The sequence below is a fragment of the Ammospiza nelsoni genome, chromosome 1, assembly GCF_027579445.1.
Source record: "Ammospiza nelsoni isolate bAmmNel1 chromosome 1, bAmmNel1.pri, whole genome shotgun sequence".
Classification (NCBI taxonomy): Eukaryota; Metazoa; Chordata; class Aves; order Passeriformes; family Passerellidae; genus Ammospiza; species Ammospiza nelsoni.
Genome location: NC_080633.1, coordinates 50,493,759 through 50,519,881, shown reverse-complemented (window position 1 = coordinate 50,519,881; position 26,123 = coordinate 50,493,759). Strand labels below are relative to the sequence as shown.

Genomic DNA, 26,123 nt, shown 5'->3' with positions numbered 1-26,123 from the left:
AGCCCTCTGAGCACCTTCATGGCCCTCCCCTGGTCCATGTGCTTCTTAAGTCAGGGCTCCCAGAGCTGGACACAGCACTCCAGGTGGGGTACCACAGGTGTGAAGCAGAAGAGCAAAATCGCATCCCTCACTCTGCTGGCCACGCTGCCTTTGATGGAACCCACCACGGGCCCACATCTCCAGCCTGTCAAAATCCCTCTGGAGAGCACCTTTTCCCTCCAGGAAAGGATGCTATCAGCATCCTTTGACCTACCAGCAGGTGAACTACACCACACACCTTGCTGTTAGCAAACTTACTGAGGGTGCACTCAATCCCACTGTTCGTGTCACCGACAACTATGTTAAATGGTGCCAGGAAAAAAAACATAATCCAAGGAAGAAAAAATCGGCAGGAAATACATCTCGTAATGACATGGAGTCGTGGCATTTCTATTCTTGTCAAGAGATTTCAGGGACCCCAAATGAAGTAGATTGCTCTCTGTCTTCACATTGTTTTTTACCAATGAGAAATATTTGTATTCTATGACTTTTATTTGAACAGCCAGGAAGGGACTGGAATATTTGTACTTCACAGGTTGTCATTTTATTACCTGTCCCATTGTTTCTGCTTTTGGGCAATAGTTTAATTTTTTCTTCATCTGCTGTGTGTCCTTTTCTTTTGGTGAAATATCCATGGCAAAAGCTTCTTGTATTTGCACAATGCCCTGTGTTGCCATAGGAGAGCTGACCACCAGCCTGGTTTTGAGTCATGGCAAATGTTGTGCTTCAGTAAGGCTCTGAGACCTTGTATCGTGCTTTTTTTGCAGCCTGATCAGTATTTGACATAAAAATAGAGGCTGTTTCACAGTTTTAGGCCCCTACACATTCATCTACTGCTTTTATTTCACCTTTTCCCTGCTGTACAACTGGAGCATGGCCCATGCAGAAGTCTAATCCAAACCTCCATGGTTGCAGCTCTATTTTCCACATGCAAAGCCTTTTAATCAGGCTTTTTAGGGGTCTTTTAAAGGCTTCTTGAAATATCCACACAATCAGTCAGTCTCTGTCCTGATAAACGTGTTACAGAGACAGCATATGCTCAACAGGATGGAGACAGACAGAGCTGGAGACTCTGCTGGCAGGATCTGAAGGCAGTTGTGCAGTGCATTTGTAGTGTCAACTGGAATGATGTAGTGGAAAATAAACCAGTCTGCCAGTTTGGGATTTCAGATCCAGGGTTTTAGAAATGCTTCAAAATAGCACAGTGCCATCTGTCTGCACAAACCTGCAGGAGTAACAAGACCATGGCAGCAGCAGAATTCTGACTGACCAAAGAAACATGCAGCCCATTTGGCCTGAGCTGTGGAGGCACCACAGCAGCTTTGCAAGCATCCTTCCATTCCAAATATGCACTGTCAGTCTCGGGGATAAATTTTACCTAAATGGATGTTAAATAGTTATTTTAATGATTTTCTTTACTTCTAGTCAGGAGGAACATTTCATTTCTGTACTTTTCAACATACTGCATAGACAGAGATCCCTTGAGGTCAGTTTTTCTGACTCAAGGCAGGAAAGGCATAAAGCAAACTCCTGGTTTACTGCCAAATATGTGTCTTTTTATGAACTATGCATAACATTATAGATACACTTTTGTTGGCTCTTTTATCTTCTATTTATAGAGGCAACCTGGTTTTCAGTTTTAAATGCTAAAATTCCTTTTAAGCAGAGTAGCAAAACAGTTCTCTAAGTTGCCTGAGCAGTGTGACCTCTGAAAACATGCACCACTCCTTGGATAGATAATTAGGCATGTCTTTCCATCAGGAGGGGCAAACTTCTCAAGACTCAGCATTCTACTAAATGCTCAAAGCACAAGGAACCAAGAGATTTACCTCTGATACACTGGTACAGCACAAAGGCCAAAAATAGCAAAAGAAATTCAGTGTCCTGATTTATCTTAGCTCATGAAAATTATTGTCAGGCAAATAAAACAGGAAAGTGTGTGTATATGATGAGTATCACATTAGTCTGTTTTCTATAACAGATGATGGCTGCTGCTTTCCTTTTATCTCTTGAAAAATCTGTTCTCTGACGTACTAATACTCCATATGAGGGAAACACAGAGTGCTTCTGAAGACAAAATTGCACTGATTGATTGTTCTAAATTCAGTGATTTGCAGAACAGCAAATTGAACAGGTGCTGCAGTGAAAAAAACAAGTGGCTTCCTAGCAGGCAATGATGACAAGCCAACTTTCCACTCGTGGAGCAGATCTCTGGAAGTTCTTTTTGGGGAGTGATTATTGCCACTTGGATCCTCATGTCCCAGTAATTAAGATCTTAATTTCCTTCTCTGGTATACCTTTCTTTCGCATTTGCAGTATGCAGATAGTGACTAATAAAGTTATTGTTGTTTGGGTAAAATATATCCTAAACTTCATGGAATATTTCTTGTGTTTGCTTCAATTAATGGTTGTTATTTACAATGATACCTCACTGGATGATGAATAACACATCACCTTTTAGCCATGACAGTAATTCAGTTTTAGAGTCCTGATAAGTGCATGAAATCTCAAACTCAAATCTCTTATTTGTATATACTGAAAGTACATTGAAACTGTATTGAAAAGCCTACTAACCTAGCAATGAGCCAGAAAAACTAAAAGCCATACAATAAAATAATGGTAATTTGTAATTGTTTTACTTTGTTTATAAAGGACCAAGTTACTTCTTATAGTTAGATGGTGCCAGGAAATTCTGCTAGACAGGGTAATCATATTTATTTCCCAAAATAAAGTGTGAACTCTGTAAGAGTGCCCAAGTGCATGGCTCACTCTAATCAATCGCTGACCATGTGTTCAAAAGGGCATTGGTTAAAGAGGCAGTTTAAAATATGTGTAAAACCTGGCTTTAGCATTTCTATTCATAACCTTTGCAGTCAAGAATTAACTCCAGTGGCAGTCTACCTTTTGGGGAGAAAAGGAGTAATCTTGCTCCCAAATAATGCAAAAACTCAACCAGCTGCCCTAGGGCTGTACTCATTTGGGACCTTCACCAAAGACTATGTGCAATAAAAGCACTATCAATACAGTGACTACCAGGTTGCCAGTCCCCCCTGAGTGGAAGAATTGAAACTTTGGCAGAAATAACCAAGTGGAATGAATGCCCTGAGAACTGCAAAGTGAAATATACACAAAAGGCCTTCCCGGTCCTTTTGCTGGCAGTAAGGACCTCCCTTCAGGAGGACAAAAGAATCATCTCCTTCACTTATGGCCTTGTCCTTCAACAACAAAATAGGTTTTATGCTTCTAGTGTTCTTTTCCTAACATACAGAGGAAGAGCGGGTGTTTCAACAGGAGTGACACCAACTCTTTCTACAATTGTTCCATAACTATTTGCATTTATCTGAGAGGGAATAGAAGCACACTCCCCCTCTCTTGCAAACACAGAAAACTGCTGTTTTCACAGCCTCTGTGCCTGTTGTACCTTGGTCATTATGCCAACCTTCTTGTCCAGGTGTTTACTCTTGAAATAAGAAAAGGAGACTCCTGTGTTTTCCCTGTTTGCTGAGCTTGAAGTTACAGTTTCTTCACTAACACACATAATCAGGTGAGATGTATCTTTCACGTTGATGCCTGGCTTAATCTCTACAATTTAAAGCCAGGTTGGAGAGCAGGCTTGGAAGTAAGGTCATATGCACATTTTCCTTATCCAGCTCCAGATTTTAGTGATGAAGTTTTAAAAATGTGAAACAAAGTACTGGAAAGCCTCCGGTTAAAATGTTTTAGCTAAATCCTTTTAAGTATTATTTAGAATGCCCACATGCTGTAGGTCAGAAAGCTTTTTCCATACTTTTTTCTGTACTATGAATTATGCCTTATCTGTTACCAAAACTGTCCTCAGTGTGCCAAGAGCAATATAGTTTGGCCACATGTACCTCCTCGTCCACAAAATTAGCCTTCAACCTACAGCTCTTGTTTTTGGAACAAGCATGTGCTCAAAAATAAAAAAATCTGTGACAATTTGCTCAAGATTTCCATGAGATTATAGCTTCCAAAAGGAGCCTGCCTGAATCTGAGTTTAAGATCAGCTCTCTTAACATGAACACAATCGTCCTTGTAAGACTGTATTTGCAAAGAGGATTTACTGCTGGTCCAACACCAGTGCTTAAAAAGATTGCCAAGTTCTTTTTTTTAATGTATTAAACAATTACTGGAGGCATATGCCACATATAATGCAGGGAGATGTTTTCCTTAAAGATGATTTCCAATGCATTTTGTGTCTCTTTTCCCAGACTATGTCTCCACATAATAGCAAGATATCTTGTGTTACTCAATTATTACATGGTCCTGGAGTAAAAATGCTTGATTGTCCATGGGGATGCAGACCTCAGAAAATGTTTCCCAGAAAAGGCTAAAACATGGGAATACAAGGATACCCCAGAGGCTTGAGAGCCTTTTGGGAGAGCTTCAACCAGCTTGCAATAAACTATGAATAAGTCTTGTTACAATATTGAAAATTAGTTTTTGAGATCAGATAGCAGAGTAGTAAAGGCATTCATCTCTATAAATATCCAAAGATTGCTCCTGATTTGTCAGGCAAGAGCTGGCTGACATTTCCAGCTCAGTATCCTATTATATAACCTGGTGTTTTAACTTAACGAGCCGAGGTAAAGCATCACTGTCTTTTTTCATTCAGGGAAACGGAATAAGATAATGTTTCTATTTTTTCTTTGTCACAGTAGAGAATGGCTTAGGTTTAAATCTCAACTATGGCATTGCTATGTTAACCCAGATTAATTGGGCTATCCATGTAGCTTTTTTTTTGGTCAATTTTTACAGATTTCCTTTTTTTTTTTTTTCCCAAATTTCCGTACCCATAACAACAAAAAATAATGGCAATCTTCTTGGGGATTCAATCAGTTGGGGCTTTTTATTAAATAATAGTAAATTTGCTAGGTGAACGTTCTTATACCGAATTAGAGGAGATTCATTCAAGTGACTTGTCTTCCTCAAACTGACCATTCAGCAGTTAAAAAAGGCAATTCCAGTTCTAGCAGGCAGATGGCACTGACTGTGTTTGGTACTGGATGGGGCCAGAGGGGAAAATCTGCCTCTGAAGGGCACCTTTAAAGTGAAGCCAGTGGGCCTTTGCCCTTTGGCATCAGCTGAATTTGGGTGTCTCAAGGAGTGTATTTGCAGAGCTTTTCTGCAAGGGTGGCGGGGCTGTACTGCTCCAAGCATTCCTCTGCAGGTGTCTTTCCGTCATGTTTTCATAAACAGCTGGGGCACCTTCCCTCATGCATGGAATAATAGAGAATTTGCACACATTTTCTTCAACTCCAGCCAAGCAAGCAACAAAGACTGGTAATGAGCTAGCCAGAGACAGGCACTGATATTCCAGTAACGTGAAAGAGGTGCCAAAAATAATACTGAAAGCAAGGCTGTGTTGCTCACATTCAAATGCTTGATGGAAAAGCTGAACATGCTTCTGGAACTGCAACACAACACCAGGTGATTACAGAGTACTCATAATTTAATAATGACAGGACCATTTAGTAAAATGACTAAGGACTTGTGGTGAGTCCCAAAAATAATTCCACTCCCTTCAATTAGGGAAGCCAACAGTTTAAATATAGGAAGTCAGAGGGAACCTAGCTAAATAGAATCACAAAACTCTAAGGCTTGTACTGAAGCACAACAGAACTGTTCAAATTGGAACAGGAAGCATAATTTACTTCCCTGAGTTGCTTCTTCCAACAATTAGTCTGCTACATTTTCAAAAACTGCAGTTATTTCCATAATGTGTTTGGCTTTTGCTGACAGATGCTGATATTTTGCTATGCCTTTCTTGGCTTGGTTAAAGAGCTCTTTGTACTTTCTTAGGTACCTTCTGAGCTTCTTAGCTTATTATTTAGCGGACTTCCTTCCACTGAACACATGCTTCATTGATATTGTGGATTCTAAATTAATTCAACATGCCATGAAGACACATGCACTATTCCAAAATAGAGTTATATAGCTTGATGAAACTTGTACTCAAAACCTGAAATTTTAAATTCATTGAAGGAAACATTTTTAGCTGATAATTTATTTGAAGATTTTCTATGTTCATTTAATTATTTCTTTTATTTGTTGCTTACAGATTTCTATAATGTTTCTTCCACTGCTTTTATGAAAAGTGATATTAGGCTTATTATCCGTATGATTTTTTAGACCATTTTCAGTTTTCCTGGAAGGACCTAAGGAATCTTCTAGTCTTCTGTAACTTCTCCAGTGCTTAAAGATCTGTGGAATGCTGTAGGAAGAGTAATCTCTTCAATGCCCCTGCCATGGACAGGGACACCTTCCAGTAGACAAGGTTACTCAGACCCCCATTCAGCCTGGCTCTAAACACTTCCAGAGGTGAGGCACCCTCAACTTCTCTGTCAACCTGTCCGAATGCCTCATCACCTTCACAGCAAAGAATTTCTTTCTATCACTTGATCAAAATTTAGTCTGTCTCAGTTTGAAACCATCTCCCCTTGTCCTGTCAGCACATGCTGTTGTAAAAATTTTTTTTTCCATCTTTCTTGTGAGAGGCCACAATTAGGTGAGCCCAAAACCTTCTCTTTTCCAGGCTGAACAAACCCATTTCCCTCAGCCTTTCCTTGTATGAGAGGTGTTCCACCACACTCATCATCCTAGTGTCCCTCCTCTGGACTCACTCCAGCAGGTCCGTGTTGGGACCCCAGAGCTGATGCAGCCCTGCAGGTGGGCTCTCACCAGAGAGGAGCAGAGGGGCAGAATCCCCTCCCTCTCCCCTGTGCCCACGCTGCTTTGGAGGCAGCCCAGGGCACGTTTGTGTCTCTGGGCTGTGAGTGCCCCTGGCTGGGTCATGTCCAGCCTCTCATCCAGCAGCACCCCCAGGGCCTTCTCCCCAGGGCTGCTCTCCATCTGCCCATCCCCCAGCCTGTGCTGGTACTGGGCTTGCCCCAACCCAGGTGCAGCACCTTGCCCTGGTCTGGTTGAACCTCATGGAACTCCTAAGGGCACCCTTCTTGAGCTACTCCAGGTTCCTCTGGATGCCATCCCATCCTTCAGGTGTGTGAACTGCACCACTCAGCTTGGTGTCACCTGCAAATCTGCTGAAGAGACACTGAATACATTCATTTAGTCATTAATGAAGATGCTAAATAGCATCTTCAATACTCGTCCCAATAATGATCCTTAGTGTGTGGTTTTGATTTTACTTGGCAGTTTTTTTCTGATTGAAAGGAATTGTCACATCTTCATATAAAACAAACATAAAGTGTGGAACCTTGCTTTTTGAGATACAACCTGCTCTTTAACATCCACTTCCATCCACAGAGCTCTTCCTGCTGTTCATTATTTCCCTCAGCTATGACCAGATAGCCTTTATAAAGCACATAAATCACATATTGAACATAATCAGGTTATGATTGTTGGTCCCTAGGCAACCACCATCTTCCAGGCCAGTGATTAAATCCTCTTTTCTCATCATAATGAAGTCCAAACTAATTACCTTATGTCATAGTCAGTAAAATTTTTAGGGAAAAAAAAATCAGTAATCTAATGATGCTCTACTACTGGCTGCACGAGATCCCAGCACAAGCATTCCAAATTGAAGTTTCTAGGAAATGAGAATGAGGGCATTTTTTTTTTCTCACACACACCAGAAATGCCTATCACCCCCTTTTCATTAACTTCATTAGCAAACATGTTGGGACACCTACATTTGAGATCATGCTGCTTTAAGTTATTTACCAACAGCAATCCACCAGTGATATGTTTCTTCCCTACCAAGCTGTCCTCAGCATTCTGTAATTAACCTTCCTGTCAAGAAAATTGTCTCTCAAGAATGTAATTATAAGTGAGAAATTTCCATTCCCGTTGTTTATATCTCAGATTCTGAGCTTATTAATACAGGCAATTAAAAATTGATTCTGCCAGGGTCTTCCTTGGCTAAAGGTGGAATAAATACCCTGCACTGAATTCTGTCCCTCTGCAGCTAAACTGCTTCTAGTACTTGGGCCAGCTCATTTCAGTGTAGTCTGAACATCTCTAAATTGCAGACTGCCATGCTGAGAATCCCTTCAGCTCACTGCTGGGTTGGGAGTGCCTTCACTACCTATGGCTGAACTACTGCTCACACAAATTGCATATTGTCTCTGCTAGAATTATTACAAATGACCATTCACCAGTTAGAGATTCCTCATTTACTGGTTTAATTTTCCCTTACAAAAATTAGCAGGTTCATGCATTACTTGTGGGGGACTGAGGGAGCTCTCAGAATTTTCTGTGAGAAATACTAAAACAGAACAAGACATTATGTGCTGTGCAGAACAGGATCCAGTTTTATTACATCAAACCTGGCTTGGTTTAGAACAACCATAATAATGGAGCTCAGTAAAATGGTGCTGACAGCTGGTTTACAGGTCTCAGAATGCACTCTCCAAAGAAATACATAGATTGCATGCACAGTCAATGCCAGTTCTGTTCAATAAAACCCTCCATTTTTCTACATCATCATTTAATAAATCCAAATAGGAAAAAGCCCCTCTGTCAAACTGCTGCTATTTTCTCTCAGAGTTTCTACTTAAGAGCTGAGCATCATGGAATTTCAAATATATGGACAATTTATGGTCATTTAGTGAGGAAAGTGCATGTGCTGGTGTTAATGAAATGCTACGGCAAACCCTGCTCAAGACACATCCTTACTGATGCAGCACAAGTAAGAGGGGAGTGGAACAGATCATATTGAAGAGTGTCCTTTTACAAAACACTTTTGAATTATAATTCACACTTGAAACTGTGCTTTAAATGAGTGTTCCACTTTTAACCCTCATGAAAAGATAGAACAAAAAAAAAAACCCACCAAGGACATGTAAGCACTACTGTATCTCTGGAAATATAGAAAGGAGAAACATCCATTTTTTTCTGGAATATATCTAAAAAATACTCTGTCTAAACTATTTCAGAGACTTTGGCTGTTTCTCGAGCAGTAAGTAATGAATGATTCAGCCATGGCTTTGTGAAAGTTTTGATGTTCTGGACAGTATAGAAATGTCCATGACAGGGACAAGATACTGAAATTGAAGTTGTGAGTTAAATTGATGTGACTAACTGTGATACCATGCTAGTTGAATGAAGGCCTTAGGTGAAGGTCCTGTTGATGGTTCTATTATCTTCTGTTTTACTTCTGGAGCAACAGCTTGCACAACTTGTAATCCAAGACTCTGGTCCTACATTTCCTTTATCCTGGTTCCTCCAAGGTCAATTATTCCCATTTCTGGTTAAGTGCCTATTTATGGTTAAGTGCTAATTTTTTTTTTTTTTTTTTTTTTTTTTTTTTTGCCTTACTCACTCATTTCTAGCTCCTCACTGGGGAAAAAGCTAGAGCAGGCCCCATTTGCCCTCTGGCCAGTGCATTTTGTTGGCTGCAGTGACACTTTTGGCCTGAGTCAGTGCTGGCAGCCTCCTTCCCCTCAAGCTATGCAGCATCTGCCTCCACACTGGGGCTCACAGACGAGAGCAGCAGACAGCAGCGGCCAAGCCCAGCCATTCCAAGTGAGCTGTAGCCTGAATTGCTCTTGTCTCTTCAGAGTTTATGCCAATCCCAAAGGCTTCTTCTGCTTTTCTCCCTCCCTCCCTCCCTCCAAGGACCCTCTCTCCATTGGGTAGCATGAGTGATGGAGCAGGGATGGAGATAGGAAGGTGGTGGTGCATCTGGGAGAGGAGAGGAGGGAGCAAGGGGCACTTGTGAGACCAAGTGGAGAGAAGGAAGAGGAGGTTTCATAATGTCTGTGCTAATAGCTGGATAATAGGTGGCATGCAAATCTCTGTATTAGATGGATGATAGGGATAGGTGAATAATAGGTGGTCTCATAATCTCTGTGTTAATAGATGGATTTTTGACCCCTTCTTCTTCTAGTGCCCTGTACGCAGGATGCTTAGTCTCCCTTCTGCCATCTGAAAAGGGAGCAAGAGCAGAATCTCACTCTTCCATGCGCATAAATTAAAAGCAAAAACATTTTTTACCTTGTACCATTCAAAACTTATCAAAACAATGACCTTCAGCCCCATTTTCCCTATTTAACACCACCGGCTCTTGACGGCGAGCAGCACCTTGTAGCAGCACGGGCGCTCGGCGGCCCGGGACCCCGCGGCGCCCCCGCCCACTCGCTCCCCCCGTGGCTCCATTCCGTGTGTTCCCGCCCGCAGCGCCGGGCCCGGAGCCGCGCTGGGCTCCGCTCCGCGCTCGGCGCCGCTCGCCGCAGCCGCAGCCTCAGCGCCGTGAGGGGCCGGGGCCGCTCCCTCAGCTCCGGCCGGACCGCGGGGCGCCCGCGGGCAGCGCCGGCCACAGCGCAGCTACCGCGGCGGGCAGGGCGGCACGCTCGTCCTGCGGGGAGGGGACACCCCTGTGAGGGGCTGGAGCCGGCTCGCAGCCGTACGGGCGGCGGGAGGGACGCGGTGCCGCGGCAGCGTGTGCCGGCAGCGGGGATCCGGCTTTGGAGCAGGTGAGCGCACCTCTGGCGCCGGAACAAAGCTGGGAGGCGGGGCCCCGGTGCCCGAATGGGGTTTGGGCATTCCCGACCTTGTCCTGCCCGGGGTCCGCCGAAGCGGGGGCTGGGGGAGGAGAGAGGGGCAGCTCGAAGGGACGGAGAAGGGCGGTCTGATGTAGATCGGCTCCTGGCGCTGGTGCTGCGATCCACCTGTAAGTTTTTTCTTATTTTTTATACGATGTGGTTGTAAAAGAAGCAAGTTAATAAGCAGTCCTGTGTTAGACATGTCTGCTGTCTGATCCAGCCGATGCGACGCGAAGTGTTTAATCGTGTACAACATTGAAGAAAATTGGGCAAATGACAGTATTTTATCAGTGTAGCATCTTGAACTTAATGTCTTATTTTAATGTATTTGTCTGCTAGAGCAAGCATAGCAAGATCCTAGAATTCCAGTCTTTTTATATTCATTTTTATTGCAGCTTGATCAAAGGTTTACCTATCCCTCTAAAGAAATCAATTATATTTGGGATGTGAAACACCCAGAGCCCTGCTTATCTATTTAGGTGGGAGCACATGCTATAGCTGCTAACAAAGCCATTATACTGCAAATGGCATTGTGTCCTCAGATACTACTCCAGCACATCATTCCGTGCTTGGATGCAATGTAACAATAATGATAAAGCATATTGATAGTGCACAGTTTGGTTTAGCCCACCCAGAAGTATTCAGTTTACACCATCTGATGAGATGCAAAGATAATCACTGAGTTAGTCCGTGCATGTTGTCTCCTCAGGTTTGTCCATCATCACCCAGCTCTTTTTGTCAGAATGTCTGTTATCATTACCTGCTGAATGAGACTGGATGAGCAGATCATAGAAATTGAAAAAGCTGTGTACACTGAGCGTGCCTGGCATGTAATATTCTGGACGTGATTTCAAAAGCAATAAAGGTCCAGTTTAATTATATATATTCCTTACTGTTTCTCATGGAGTGAAATTTGATGGCTGGCATCAAACTCCACCTATTTCTATAATCTGCAGTGTATTTATTGAATAAGGAAGCATTTTTGGATTCCAGATCATTGTGTAATGCTTTTACATTTGATTCTTTATGAAATCATAATTTCCACTGCCTAAAGGTGGAGAGGGTCTTAGGGTGAGCTTTGATACTCTTAACTGAAGTTCATTAAGGTTTCTTTTAAACCAAAGATTGAGAGCTCTCTTTCTAGTTGATGTAGTTGATCCACGCAGATTTTGATGCAGGACAGTCTCATAGCAGTGGAGGTGTGCAGTGGTTTTCTGAACCACAAGAGATTGAGCCCCTCAGTTGCCTTGCCAGGCTGCAGGAGGTTGCTTGTCCCAGAGTGAGCAGTTCAGCTCTGGCACTGACAGACTGCTGTGGGAAGCTGAGAAGGTCAGCAGTGCTAATGGCTTCTGAAAAGATTGGGCACGCTCATGGGAGGCAGTTCTGGTAGCTAAATGCAAGAGGCAAGATGCAGCCTTCATCTGAGAGAGGTTTAAAGCCCACGTTTTTGGGAAGCTGAAAAGGTGCTCTGGGAGAGGATCGTTTTACATTCCCCATGCTGTTCTGCTACTTGTGAATCAGCTGATATCCGTCACTTTTCATTTCTGAGGGAGAACAATTAACTAGATAAGTCATTGATCTATTTAATGTGGCTGTTAAATTTTTATGATAATTTGTGCATCAAATAGTAATACTTTGGAGAAGTGAATTTATTACACATAAGCATGTTCTGGCAGAGGAAATACAAAAGTGCATTTTATACTTGTAACAAAGAGAAGAAGCACATAATAGAGATTGTTCAAATATAAATTGTTCGGCTTCAAATGTGAGGCATACAATACTGGGAAAAAACCCAACTATAAAAGAAATTGCTTCAAAGAAATTAAACTAATTCTTTTTCCCTTCTTTTCTTTTACTACAGTATTTTTTTACTACAGTATATTTGAATTGTTAAAATGGCTTTCAGTACTACAGCTAGGTTGGTGTTGTCTGTACAAAAACATGGATGTTTTGATCTGAGAAAAATCAAGAAGCTAATAAAGAAGTAAAGCTAACAGAAGGAAAATGTTGTAAGAAAAAAATACCTACTAAGTTATAGCATTCTTATTCTTGCTGTCGTTCTGCTTTTCATTTGCTTGCTACTTTCAGGCTTTTGGTGACTGAATTAAAATTGCCACTACTTCAAAACACCTTTACTTATTCATGATGTGGCAGTATGTATATCTTCTGAAAAATATCAGTTCCAGAAAAAACTTCTATTTATATATTATGTTGGATTGAAATCCAACATCACAGGTGCAATAGCAATGGATTTCTTCAAAATTAAATTTAAAAAATATGTGAAACTGTTGAAGAAGTTTTATCTTTGTGATACTAAGATCCCTAAAAGTGGTTTCTTAACAAATTCCAGATACTTTACCTTTCTAATTATTAAAATGAAAAAATCCTCAACTTTTTATGAATATAAAGATTAATATGAGGCATAAATGATATACAAATAAAAACAATATCCTTCTGAAAAATTATTTTCTAATTTTAGTTGCATACCATGGATCTTTAAATCTTCTTATTCTAGCATTTTTACCATCTCCAAGTGAGACTAGGATGAGCAAGGGGGGAGTGAGGCAAGAGAGGGAATTTCAGCCTGCCCACTCTGATGACACTGCACTTTTACTAAGATATTTGAGGCTAGTGATATAGAGTGAAAAGTATATTATGAGGTCATTTGCAGGTAGTCATAGGAGAATACCCATTAAAATGCAAAGTAATGGAAGACTGAAATTACCTAATTTTAATAGAGTTGTAACAAAAGCACTGTATAACTAAATGCACTGGACTTTGGCCAAGACACATTACATTTGACTACAGGCTGCAAAAGACTTATCTGATTATTTATTTACTTTCTGGCCCAAAAAGAATTTTCTGTGTTGTGTTGCAGCCAGAGACATACAAGCTCCCTAAGACATACAAGCACATTTAGACAAATGATATGAATAAAACTATGCATATTTCTTTTACATAGTAATGCAAAATGTATGTGTTTTATAGCCTTCTCTAAGAGTTATGAAGGATGCTGTCAAGGTTATTTATCATGAGCAAAAATTAGAATGGGCTTATAAATCCTACTGAAGTACAGGGTAGCAGCTAATTCTGAGGATATTCTGTCTGTAATAACAACAACCCTTTTTTTCATAGTTATTTTGTCAATCATTTAAATTTGTTATTTGTATTTTTAAAGAAATTTTGTCTGGATATTTTTTCTCCTCCCCCATCGTCCACTTCCTCTCACTCTGCCTAGTGCCTGCCTACAGAAAAAAAAAAGGTGATGAAACATCTTAATTCTTTGTTGTGGATAAAACACCCGGTGGTGGCTCTTCTGCTGCCCTCAACCCATGATCTGATTGCTCTTGCTTCATGTCTAAAGGATAGAGGATGGGGTAGAAAAAGAAAGTTGTTCTAGAAGCAAACTCTTGTACTTCTTATACAGTTTTGCCTTGAGAATTGCTGGTTTCTGCTGCTTGGTGGCTTAACTCATGTGTGCTGAGCACTTTGCTTCTCAATCAAAAGACTTCCATCAGCTCTCAGGAGGGCTTTTAGCCAAGGTATGTGGTGCAGCCTGAGTGAACAATATTAGTGCTCTGTTCTGTCAGCTCAGGTCATCATCTGGGTGAATGGCCTTTCTTCTTAACTCTCCCTGCATTTGGAACTCCTCCTTTGAACAAGAGCCTGAGCTTTTTGCCTCTGGTGCCCAAGGAGAATGATCAGTGCTCTAGAGGAGAATAGAATGCTGCAGAAATGTATGAAATTACTCTATTTGCTCCCACCATTGGTTATAAAGGGTAATGTACAGAGAGGTAACTCCTCCCACAAACCAGTGGTTGATTGTTTGCTCCCACAGCAGCCATTCGTGAGTGGGAACATGTGGTGGTGTTCACAGGGGTCCCAGGACAAGGGAAGAGATGAGAATGTTGACTCCATGTTTCAGAAGGCTGATTTATTATTCTATGATATATATTCTATTAAAAGAAAATTATATATTAAAACTATACTAAGAGAATAGAAGAAAGGATTTCATCAGAAGGCTAGCAAGGAATAGAAAGGAATGATAACAAAATCTTGTGATTGACCAGAGACCAAGACAGCTGGACTGTGATTGGCCATTAATTAAAAACAACCACATGAGACCAATCAAAGATGCACCTGTTGCATTCCACAGCAGCAGATAATTATTGTTTTTCTTTTCCTCTGAGGCTTCTCAGCTTCTCAGGAGAAAAATCCTGGCAAAAGATTTTTCAGAAATTATCATGGCAACAGGAACATTTGAAAGCTTCTGCCAAATTCGACTTTGATCTGATATCCGTGTGCTGGGTATAGTTCATTGGCAACAAAGGATCCCTAGAAAGTTAGTATTTCTTCTCTTTTCCTCTGATTCTGCATTGTTTTATTACCCTTGGGAGAATTTTCTTTTCTATCTATGTAAATGTGCCGTACAATCTTTTGTCTCCATTAGTCACCTTTCCAAAGTCATGAGAAGTTTGAGATGTATTTAAAAGAAAAGTATTTCATTTTATTTTCATATTTTAAATTAATGCCCATAGCTTTTTTCACTTAGGCCTCAAAACACCTTGAGAAAGATCTCAACTACAGAGTTGGGGGAATTTCTGTGTTCTACTAAGAGGGAGAAACAGAGTTTGGTGTGAATATCTGAAGTGGCTCAATCAAGGTCATACAGCAAGTCAGTAGCAAAATGTGGAAAAATTACTTGTTTCCTTGGAAAAAGAATGCTTAGTTTTACTCTTGGCCTTGCATTTGTGGCATTTATAATGCAATTGCTTAGAACCCTGCAGCATCAGTTAATTCCCTTTTTGTTAAAAGCAGTGTGAATTTCTTAATAATAACTTGCTGGCTAACACATGACATTTTAAAATGGAAGATTTCAGGAAATCGTACATCCAGTATAAAATCTTGAAACATTCAATAATTATATCATCAGTACAAAAGAGCAGGAAAAAAACCATCCTGTTTAGTCTCAAACCCCTTGCATTTGTGGCAATGTGAAAACAGGATGCTGTCAAATAACATCTCCATTTCACAGCATTCTTCACAGTGCCTTTTTTGACAGAGGAGCTGCAGTCCAGCACTAGTCTTTATTATTCCTGCCATAATGGGACTCTGATAGGAGTGTATTTCATGTCAGTGATTTACTGTCTCTATTACAGCATGACCCGAAAGCCGTAATTCCTCGGCCAGGGACTGGGGTTTGGAAGAGTTCCAGGGCTGCAGCACAGCTTCCAGGCCAGCTCAGATTCTCTAATCCTGAGTATTTTTCATGCACTCCACTGATTTTTAGCTTGTGCAGAAAGTGTCAGAAATGTTTCATAAAGGAATGGCCTTTGTCTGGGCAATTCTAATAAAGCTGCTGGTGCAGCTAAAACGTGCGCTGGGTTGTTACAGTCTTCATAAGTAATTTTCCTCTTGCTTGTACTGTAGGTGGAAAGGGCATTTCTTGAATGTCAGACAGCACCATGAAAGCACCATGAATATGCTGTGCAACACTGTTGGTTGGCACTGCTGGGTTAATGTTAAATCCCTCAGTTTCTGGCACAGTGATTAACAGACCATAAATAACATCTTCTCTGTGTGTCACTGCATGGTCAGTGGGGTTGCTGGTCTTGATATAAAGCATCTAAACAAAATTATTCCATGCAAGCTATAACATCTCATGAAAGGAAATCAGAAGGGTTACAACAAGTGAAATAAATTTACAGAGCAAAAGTTAAAATAGCCACAGAAGGGTTATGTCACAGGATAAGGCCAAACTGTGAGGGAAACCTTAAGGCTCTGGAAAGCAATCATGTGTAGATATATCTGGAGGCCTCTGACTTCGGGATCTGATCATGGTTGCAGGGAGAAGGGGACAGATGACATGAGCCAGAAGAGGGAGTGACAGGATGGCTTTCCCAAGACACCTGGAGGCCACCTGCAGCTTCACTGTATTAACTTGATGGGAAGGGGACAGGTGGGGAGGCGCCTGGATATCACCGGGCCCTTGCAGACCTGTGGACTAAAAAAAGTTCATCTGCTGCCCAGGATTTAATTTTTGCATAAGGAGCACTTGGTTGCCATTTACAGTTGGGTCTTGTGAAGCTCAGATGCCCATTTTCAGGGGCTGCTCACCCTTCTGTGCCCCCAGCATCCCTTGAGCATGTTCTCCATAAATGAGCATCTTGTTGCACTGGCACGAGTGTCCAGAAAGCAGCATGCACTAGCTCAGTTTTGAGTAATGAACAAAATAGAGTTCCTATTTTTTGTTTTATGCTTAGTTTGTACCACTTATTGAAATTTACTTCAGAGGCTGAAATTGAAAGCCAGGGATGTTTGAGGGCCATGAAGAGTCTTTACAGTAGCTCAGTTCAGTCCCCATACATCTTGAGGTTTGACATTCATTAAATGCAGTTCTGAGAGTTTAGCTTCTCTGCTTGGTACTGGGAATATTTAGCATCTCTAAAATCACACATTGTCTACACAGTTAAATGGTATTAGCATGTTTTTGGGTTTTTTTATATAGCAATTGCTGCTCTTAGGACAGAGGAGATATAAACAGCCAGATAGCAAATGGATGATTGATACATGGTCTCCTCGAGCCAGGCCTCATAAACTCTTGGAGATCTATATCACACCCAAGATAGCTCAGCTACCTTAGAAGGCATAAAATCAGCAGGAGGCTTCTGTGGTAGTATTGGAAACAGAAAAATTTTAATAAAAGGCAAAATAACAAAACTCTTTACCCAGAAAAACCAAGCCAGGTGCAAGAGGTTCTTGCTCCTGGTAAAACACCTCAGAAAAGCAATTCATTCCTTTGTTCTCTTCTTTTTCTAGTAAATTGCTTAGTCGGGACTTTTTGGCTTCTGACCAATTGGCTATCCTTAAGTTTGAGGTGAAGTCCCCCAGGGCCTATGAGGTGTCTTTTTACCTAATTGAGGAAAGAAATTTCTGGGCTTTTTTTCCTTTTTAAGGAGACAAGGATAGTTTTGTCACTCTGTCAACAGAGGGCACGTTCCTATAGATGATCCCTCTTCACATTGGAAGATATTCACCAGAAGACACAGACAATATGTCAGAATGTCATTTTCCCATTCTCTGGTGTTATCCCTCTTTTGGATGTGCAGTAACTGCTCCTGACATGCACTTTTTAGCCCTGTGGCTTTTGTCTAGCAGGTATATGCCACCCCAAACAGGTTCTCCTGATGTCTGGGATCCACACTAATTAATTTTTTCTCTTGGGCTTTTTACACCATGCTAGTTTTCAAGTTTTGGCATGTGCTACAGTTTGATGCTGCACTGAACGGCTCATGTGGGCTTCAAGTAAGTGAAACTACTTTAGCAATCTCTGTGGACTGTGAATTCCTGAAATCAATAGCTTCCTTTCAGCTATAGAGTTTAAACTGCTTTCTATTATGTGGAGCCTGATGCCATAACAGAGAGATGCTTGAGATGCTGATTGAGCTGCTCTTTGGGCAGCAGGTGACATAACAAGGTGTCTTTCTGAGTACAGGGGGCAAGGGGGCACGTGGTACTTTATTTCTAGGAGAAAATCTATTGCTAAGGTTGACCCCAAAGCAATTAGTGGTTCATTAAATTGAATTGGTGACTTCACCTGTGCAGTCTATTAAAATATGATGCAGTTTAAGTTCAATTTAGTACCGCTAGCGGAAGGGCTGTGGAGAGTGATAATGGATTACCTTCTGCCTACCCACTGAGTGGATGCTTGTTCTTAAGTGAAATAGCAGAGCAGCCTGGTAGCTTAGCCAGAAATGCCACCATATTGCAAAGCTGAACTTCTCCCATTGCTGATTTGGCTCCTTGCTTTCCAGAATCATTAAGCTCTCGTGTTTCTGAGCATAAATGGGCACGTGTAAACGAGTTGTTATCCTAAATCCAAACAGCTAGATTTTGCACCATTTTCAAAACTCCAATGATGTCTTGTTTAAATTGTGTAAGAAGCAGTCTTTTTAGCAAAATGAATTGACAAGGGCTTTGGTTGTGCTTCTGAGACTTTACTTTGTTTAAAAGGTTTCTTCTGTCAAGACCAAAATCGCACACAGTGTACAGAGCTTTATTTCTCCCTACCCCTCCACGTGCTACTTAGGGCAGAGCTTTCCCACACCCAACAAAGAAAGAAGAGCTAGATGGCTGTTACATTTACTGACAGCCTTGCTGAACTAGAATAGGTACCCTTGGTTTTGCCTTGTTCCTACTTTGAAGGACTCCATTGGAAAACTCCAAGGGAATTCGTAAGAGGATATTTATTTCATACATTGTAATACATACTCACAGACTGTACTTCAAGTTCTTTTGCATTTCCTTCCTAATGGAACACAATTTGCTATAAATAAATGTCTTGGTCTCTATATGTCAGGAACACTGTTCAAGGTTCAGGATTTATTATAACTTTCTGTATTGATATGCATTTGAGAGCCCATCAAGGAAAAAAAATGCACAGATCAGCTACACAGCAAGAAGGTATTGAGCAAAGATACTCAGCACCTACATTTAATAAAAACATGTTTGGTAGGTTTACTTTCCTTGTGGCTGGTTCTCTCTCCTCTGTCACTTTCCAAGGTCCATGTGTAATAGTCCAAGGCCATCTTTCCACATGTGGCACAGCAGCCCTGGTTTGGCACACTACTGTGCTGGATTGCACAGCTTTGTGCTGCAGAGCTTTGTGTATGTGTGAAACATTCTAGGATCCTCACACAGAGACCTTTACATAAATAGGAAGCTGTTCTTCATCTATGCAAAACCTGCTTAGACCAAAACCTGTTTGATCCCTTGTGGGACCAAACACATCATCTTTGTTTTCTGCTACATCATGCTCTCAGTTTTTTCTTGTCTTTCTAAGTGTTTCTACAAGAATATATAAAAAATAGATGGTAAAACTAAGTGGAGCCAGACCTCTCCAGCAGTGCAGTAGCTTCTTGTGCTATTAGAAGCTCTATGGCCCTTTGAGCTTCTCTATAAATCTTTTAATGGGTAAGTATGGAAAGCAGAAAAGGGAGAGAAAGTAGATAAAAAGTGTATTTGGCAATGTGTCTGCTTCTGCAAGTAGCTCATCAGATGCATGCTGACTAAGTCAACATGGGTAATAATCTGAATCAAAGTGTTTATTGGTTTCTTTTGTAGTGGTGCCTAGGCAGGAGCCACAATGCTGCACCTACGGGTAATGTAGTAAGGGCAAAAAGGCTTAAAAAACAGATAACCTCATTACACTGACTATTATTGCTGTGTGCTACTTGCACATTTGTCACTTATGCACTGGTCCGGCCACAATGTCTTCCTCAATATAATTTATTTTTGCTTTTTTTCTACTAGATTTATAAAATAATCAGTTTCAGCATGTTGGATACTTATTAATGGTGTCTTGTATCACAGATTAGATAAGTTTAGTTGTTTAGAACTGGGTGCACTTAGTGCCAAGGTTGTGGGTTGATCCCCATATGGGCCTTTACTTAAGAGTGGGATTCAGTGATCCTTGTGAGTCTCATCCAACTCAGAATATTCCGTGATTCTGTGAAATATGCTTGAAAATAGATGTTCTTTGCATCTTTTCACCTAGTGGATAAAGCACTTCTTAAGTGGTAGCACATAATTTCCAAGAGAAAAATAGTATTATGCTCATCATTATGTGGCACATTTCCGCCACAACCACGAGAAATAAGTCCTGAAATCAAAATTAACAACTAAGGATTAAATTCCTATATCTTTTTGCTGTTAAAGAAATAGCAAAACAGAAATAACAAGTAATTGATGTTAAAGACATCTTTGATGAGTGATAACACACGAGACATGGTGTGACATCTGTGAGATTCTTGGCACACTGTGTGCACATTATATAGATTTTTTAAATGTTTAATTCATATGGATGGGCAGTTGCATAGTTATTGTGTGAATGCTCAGTGTTAAGGATTTGTACACCACAATGCATCTGTGCTGGAATGGGTTCACCCGACTGGTTTTGTGTAATTGTAGCCTTCATCTCACGTCAGGAGGTTGTGTGGTCAAGGCAGAAAATGGTTAAAACCAGTTGAAGTAAAAAAAGGGCTTATAAGTGACTTTTTTGCAGTCTTTCATTACAGAAATACCTGAGGGAAAGTTGCCAGCAGGAGATTGTTGCATCCGATCTGAAAGCAATAATATAAATGTTGTTACTGGGTAATGATAATACTGTATGCTGCAATATTTATATGACTTTCCACCAGCTTATGTGCTGAAAATTGGAATAATGCAAAGTAGGTGCATTGTACATTTCCTTTTTTAAAAAATTGTCATTGTAATCATCTTTTGATTTTCTCCCCTCTTTGTTACAGGGAGAAAATTGAATTTTAGTCACGAGAACAAAGACATATTTCATTTTTCAATCACTGCACTCCCCAGGAATGGGTATTTTAGGCTCAAATGCCCAGGGAAACAAAGTGTAATGGCCTAACATCAGAGGGTATCAGTGTGCTGAGCCCCAAGGGACATGCAGGGGCAGGAACAAATTCACAGTCATGGAAGCTGATCTATACTGTTCTAGCACTGGTGAGATGTGAGCTGGCAGGAAATCTGCATGGGATGATTTTCACAGCCATCACTTGGCATGTGGAATGTTTTAAACAAAAAATGCGGGTCTTTAGCAAAGTGCCTTGTTAGGTTAGGGAGTTTTGTTGTTGTTTTTTTAATTCTTTCAGTATCTAGTATCCATCACTTATTTATGGAGTTAGAGAAGCGTGGCGCTGAAGTTGTTAAATTAGCAGAGTCATATTCATGGATCTTTGTTCTTGTCAGTCAGGATTGTGTGTGGGAGGCTATTAGCTCCTGCATGAAGTTCCACTGAATAGATAAAATGTGAGTGAAATCACTAAACTGTTAACAACAGTGGTTACGGTGTTTGAAGATTCTTGTAATTGTTTCTTAGATTATAGGGATTATTCAAAAATGCAGCTCTTCACTGAATATGCCATGAATATTTTATTGAAGTAAGGGAGAGTGAATATTGTGGTCAGGAAGGAACTTTGAATAATGTGTTTTGCAGGTAGCATTCAAATGCATGAACTAGCTTTTGTACAGCTTTTCTACTAATTATGGAAAATTAGCATGGGGTGAGGTTTTTTACTTACGATCAAATTTTTGAAGGAGATGTTGCTAATGGTTTGGTCAAACTACTTTTTCAAAGGAGAGCTGGCTGTGACTAATACAATTATGGTAAGCATTTAAGCTAGTCCTTATCTGAGTCCTGAGGATGTGTCCACTTTGTCAGAGATGGCAGTCCCTGCTCGCTGCCAGCTCATGAAATGTGTAGCATTAATACAGGCTGGATAAGCACTAGCAGAGAAAAGACATTCTCAAGTGAGAAAGAGCAGGGAAAATGCAGGGACAAGAAAATCCGTTCCTGTATAGTGAATTTTATAATGATTTAATGCAATTTTCAGATTATCCATCTTTGTTGTGTGCCCTTGTGCTAGGTACGAGGGGGACTAAATGTTGCCTGTTTTTCATCCCACACAATTGCAAAGACAGAAAAGGTACCTTAGTTCCAAGAATACCAAGAAGCTGTTTTAGTCAAGCTCTAGATTTGACCATATTCCACCAGTTTTCTCACACTACATGTTTAGAGTGTAAACCCCAAAAATAAAACAGTTTGTCTGGTTTTTAGCCTTGGAACTCCATGTATGTATCCCTGATGCCAAGACCTCAGTACACTTAGGAATATAGCACTGACGTATATATCATGCTAGTTCTTAAGGACGCTAAACAGCTCAGACCTCATATAATTGTTCCTGATTTGGTTAGAACTGAATACAGACATTTCCAAAAGATTAGTAATGCATTTTCTAATAATTTTAGTTAGGTTTTTTTTCGGCTCTTTGTAGCAAAATTCAAACCCAGATGTGGTTTGATTCCCAGTTTAACCCCAAACTCTTAAAATAAAGCCCTTTCCCACTTGCTCTTCACACCTCTCAGAAGCTTTTCCTTCCCACCTCTGTCTTCCTTCCTTTATTTTTTATGACACAATCGTGTAATTTACAGGCATTTTTTTTCTACAAAAAACAAAACTTGCAACACTTTTCTTTGTTCCTATCTGTAAAGGTTGCCTTTGAATAACATGGTACTTTGAATAACGTGGTGCTGCTCCCTCTTTTCTGTCCTCTCTGTCGCTCTACTTCTTTGCTCAATTTAGTATGACTTTTTCCAGTGACTTCAAGGGCCAGTCATTAACCCAACAACCAAGGGAAAAGTGGCTGGAAGTGTCCTGGTGCCTCTGGAGCAATAATCCCTCATACAGCACAAACATGATGCTTCTATGTCTCCTTTTCATTCACTCCACACTACCACAGAAAAAAGGAATCCAAATTCCCCACTGTTGTGTAAATATTATATTAGACACTGCAGTGAGGCTTTGAAATGTTAATACCCCTCTAATGCAGACAGCTGACAGAGGGGGACAGTTTTGATTTGGTTGTGACTCAGGCTGTTCCAACAGGTCCCGGCAGAATTGAAACAGCTGGGAGCAGATGCCAGTTTCCTGGGTAGTAAAGGCACTTTACATGATTTTGGGGTCATCTTAGCTGGTGTTTAAGAAGGGAGAAAGCTACCTGGGGGACAACTTTGAGAGACAACAGCTGATTTAGAGAGTGGTGGCAGAGCCTTCTGTTCAGCTCATGGATACCAGCTGATCTGTCAGCCCACAGCAGTAAAGTGACTGGCAGCAGGGTCTCAGCTCCCTCAGCCTTCAGCAGGGCTGGGTGAGGTCCTGCCCCCTCTCAGCACTGCAGGGGAATAAAGGAAGGAGACTGGAGATGGATGGTTTTCCACCTCAGGCCACAGGGACACGGGACATAGTGGTGAAGGGAAGCTTGGCTCCCTGGCAAAGGAATGCTTGGACCCAGGAGGTCCCTTCACCTTTGGTCTCCTGCTGAAGGAACACTTGGACTTCTCATGAGGAGACAGGAGAGGAACAGGAGTGACCACAAGTGGTCCCGGCGCCCCCCAGGAGAACTGAGAGGGCAATAGGCCAGGGCTAAGGAAGGGGCATCTCTCACAGCAGTGGCTTCAGCTGGGAAGAGAGACTCTGGCCAAGACTGTCCTGCTGCCTTCTGCCTTCTCTTCCAATACTCTTCTCAGAATTTTTTCCTGGCCTTTTGTTCTTTGATGACTCCTTCACTGACTCCTTCATGCCAGCCTTTCATTTTAATGATAGCATAGCAGTGAAACCGAGTCATGTTAAGGCCTGAAGGTTTCCAGCTTTAATCTGTAATGAAATGTAAAGAAACCTGTCAGGGTCTGACACAATCTCAGTCTCCTTCAGAGAGGGACTTGGGAGCTGAGCTCTGGGAATCAGTGTTCAGACCAATTGTGCTTTCCCTAGCAATGAATCGTATTGATTAATATTTTTCCCTCTTCAATTTCTCATAGAAATTGGGAAGATTGACCAAGATATATATAAATACAACACCCCAGGATTCACTGGCTGCCTATCAAGAGTCCAATTCAACCAGATTGCTCCACTCAAAGCAGCTCTGAGACCTACCAACGCCTCCTCCCACGTCCACATCCAAGGAGAACTGGTGGAATCCAACTGCGGAGCGTCTCCCCTCACCATCCCACCAATGTCGGCCGCCACTGACCCCTGGCACTTAGACTCAGGTAAGGTGGCATTCGTGTCACATCACTCACTGGAGCAGTTCTGAGAAGAAACCTGTCTGCCTTCCTCTGTAAAGAAAAGTAAAAATGAGAGCTAAGTGATTGATAGGTGACTCTAGGGCTGTAATCACGGTAGGAAATGCAAAATTGGAATGACAGAGATTTGCTACTGCTTTTAAATGCAGTTGCAGAGGAGGCTTTTTTTTCTTTTTTTATTCTTCTTTTTTTTTTTAAATATTCTACTTTATTTTTCTTTTCTGTAATTCTTAGGCTATTTAAATGTAGCATTTTGACCTAACTGATGCGATAGCACTTTCTCTGTAGTCAGCAAAAAGCTTCAACTACATATAAATAAAGTACAATAGCACCTCTTATGCTGTATTCCTAATAAGTGAGTATATTGCAGTCAGCTTCAAACCATAAAAAAAAAAGTAAATCTAATTTTAAGCATAAATGCATTTATGTAAAGTGCTGATTTTGTTTTCTGAAATGTCTACTTTCCGTAGGCCGTGTTTAATAGAAAATCCCATTAGTCATGGTGGCGCTCATCTTGTGCTGAAAATGCTGGAAGCCAAAACAATTTGCGGATCCCAGCAATCTCACCCTGCTTTGTGACTGACAGGCCCTGAAAATTTACGTTGTGGCTAACTTTAGAGGATTTTTTCTCTCTTTTGCTTCTTGAGTATCAGTTTACCTTTAGATTCATAGGGTCAGGCATACGTTGATGCCTCCCTTGCATTTTGTCCTCATTCTGCTTTCAATTGTAGAGTGTAAATTAGAACCTGTCCCAGCAAATTTGTTGTTTGAAGTGGTATAAAGTTAAAATGCTAGAGGAAAAACTTGATTTTGCTAATGATTAGTCTTTGAGTTCGGGGATACATCCATATGCCAGGTTTTAAATGAGAGCAGGCAGGTATATATGTCTTTCTCAGAAGTACGTGTCAAAGTCGTACCTTTGAGGTTTGTTTTTTTGTGGGTGTTTGGTTGGTTGGTTTGGTTTGTGGTTGTTGTTTAGGGGTTTTTTCCTTGCAGTGTCAAGGAATTCCTTGCAGCATTTCCTTTCATCTCTTCTTCAGCAGAAAAGTAGGGCTGTTGTTTCTAAGGAGAGGCAGAGCTCCTTGTAGATCTGAGGATCCCACACATTAATACAAGCAGTATCATTCTTTAAAACCTGTCATTCCCTCCTGGCTGCCATGCCAAGCCATTGTAAGATTTCAGTGTGTCTCTTCCCCACTTAAAACATGCACTTTTCTACCTGAATTTTTTTCATCATAAATTAGTAGTCCTTTTTTTCTCTGGAATTATTCAGCCTGTTTGTACCTGAAAGTTATGGTCTGTGATCCTCTTTCTATGCAAACACATTTTCTGAAGGATTCCTCACTGACTCATATCTTTAAAAAATGTGCCATAAATTCCTTGAGAATGTGCTGCTGCTGTGAATCATGTGCATCTGATGGGCTTTAGTTGTTGGTTACTTTTCTTTCCACTTCATTTCAGTGTAAGCTAGCAGAAGACTACGGTGGGATTTACTCAGGATATTTGCACAGTTCCTAATTGCTCCTGCACTTCAAAGAAAGAGGTCCTGTTTGTCCTTGGCACATGCTATTATGCTTGACCTTGGGTTGGCTCAATCTCATCTTGTAAACTTTGTTGACCCGACAGATTACAATTTACACTTTTTCTTCTGGATAAATTGTAGTACTTGGACACAGAAACAGCATGAAGGATGTCAGGGAACATGCAGCATGCTAGTAGGCTGGCTCAAGCTTCTGTTAAGTTCTGTCAGTAAAAAATAGATTTCATTGCCATAGCCAGACTTAACTGTTTCGAGTCATGGGCAGACAAAGCTCAAGAGACCCAGCTTCATTTTCAGTAATGATTAATTTTTGGAAGACTGGGAGCTAGGAATCCCTTGTCTTCTCCTCTCTAATGATCTGC

At 41.0% G+C, this 26,123-nt stretch overlaps 1 protein-coding gene across 1 annotated transcript in view; it reads left to right on the top strand.

Annotated features, from left to right (window-relative positions):
- The window catches only part of CNTNAP2 (contactin associated protein 2), a 1,021,743-nt gene that overhangs the window by 971,640 nt on the left and 23,980 nt on the right, over positions 1–26,123 (top strand). The window contains exon 22 of the mRNA XM_059493942.1: positions 23,958–24,188. Coding sequence (XP_059349925.1) covers positions 23,958–24,188 — 231 coding nt within the window. The remainder of the gene's footprint in view (positions 1–23,957; positions 24,189–26,123) is intronic.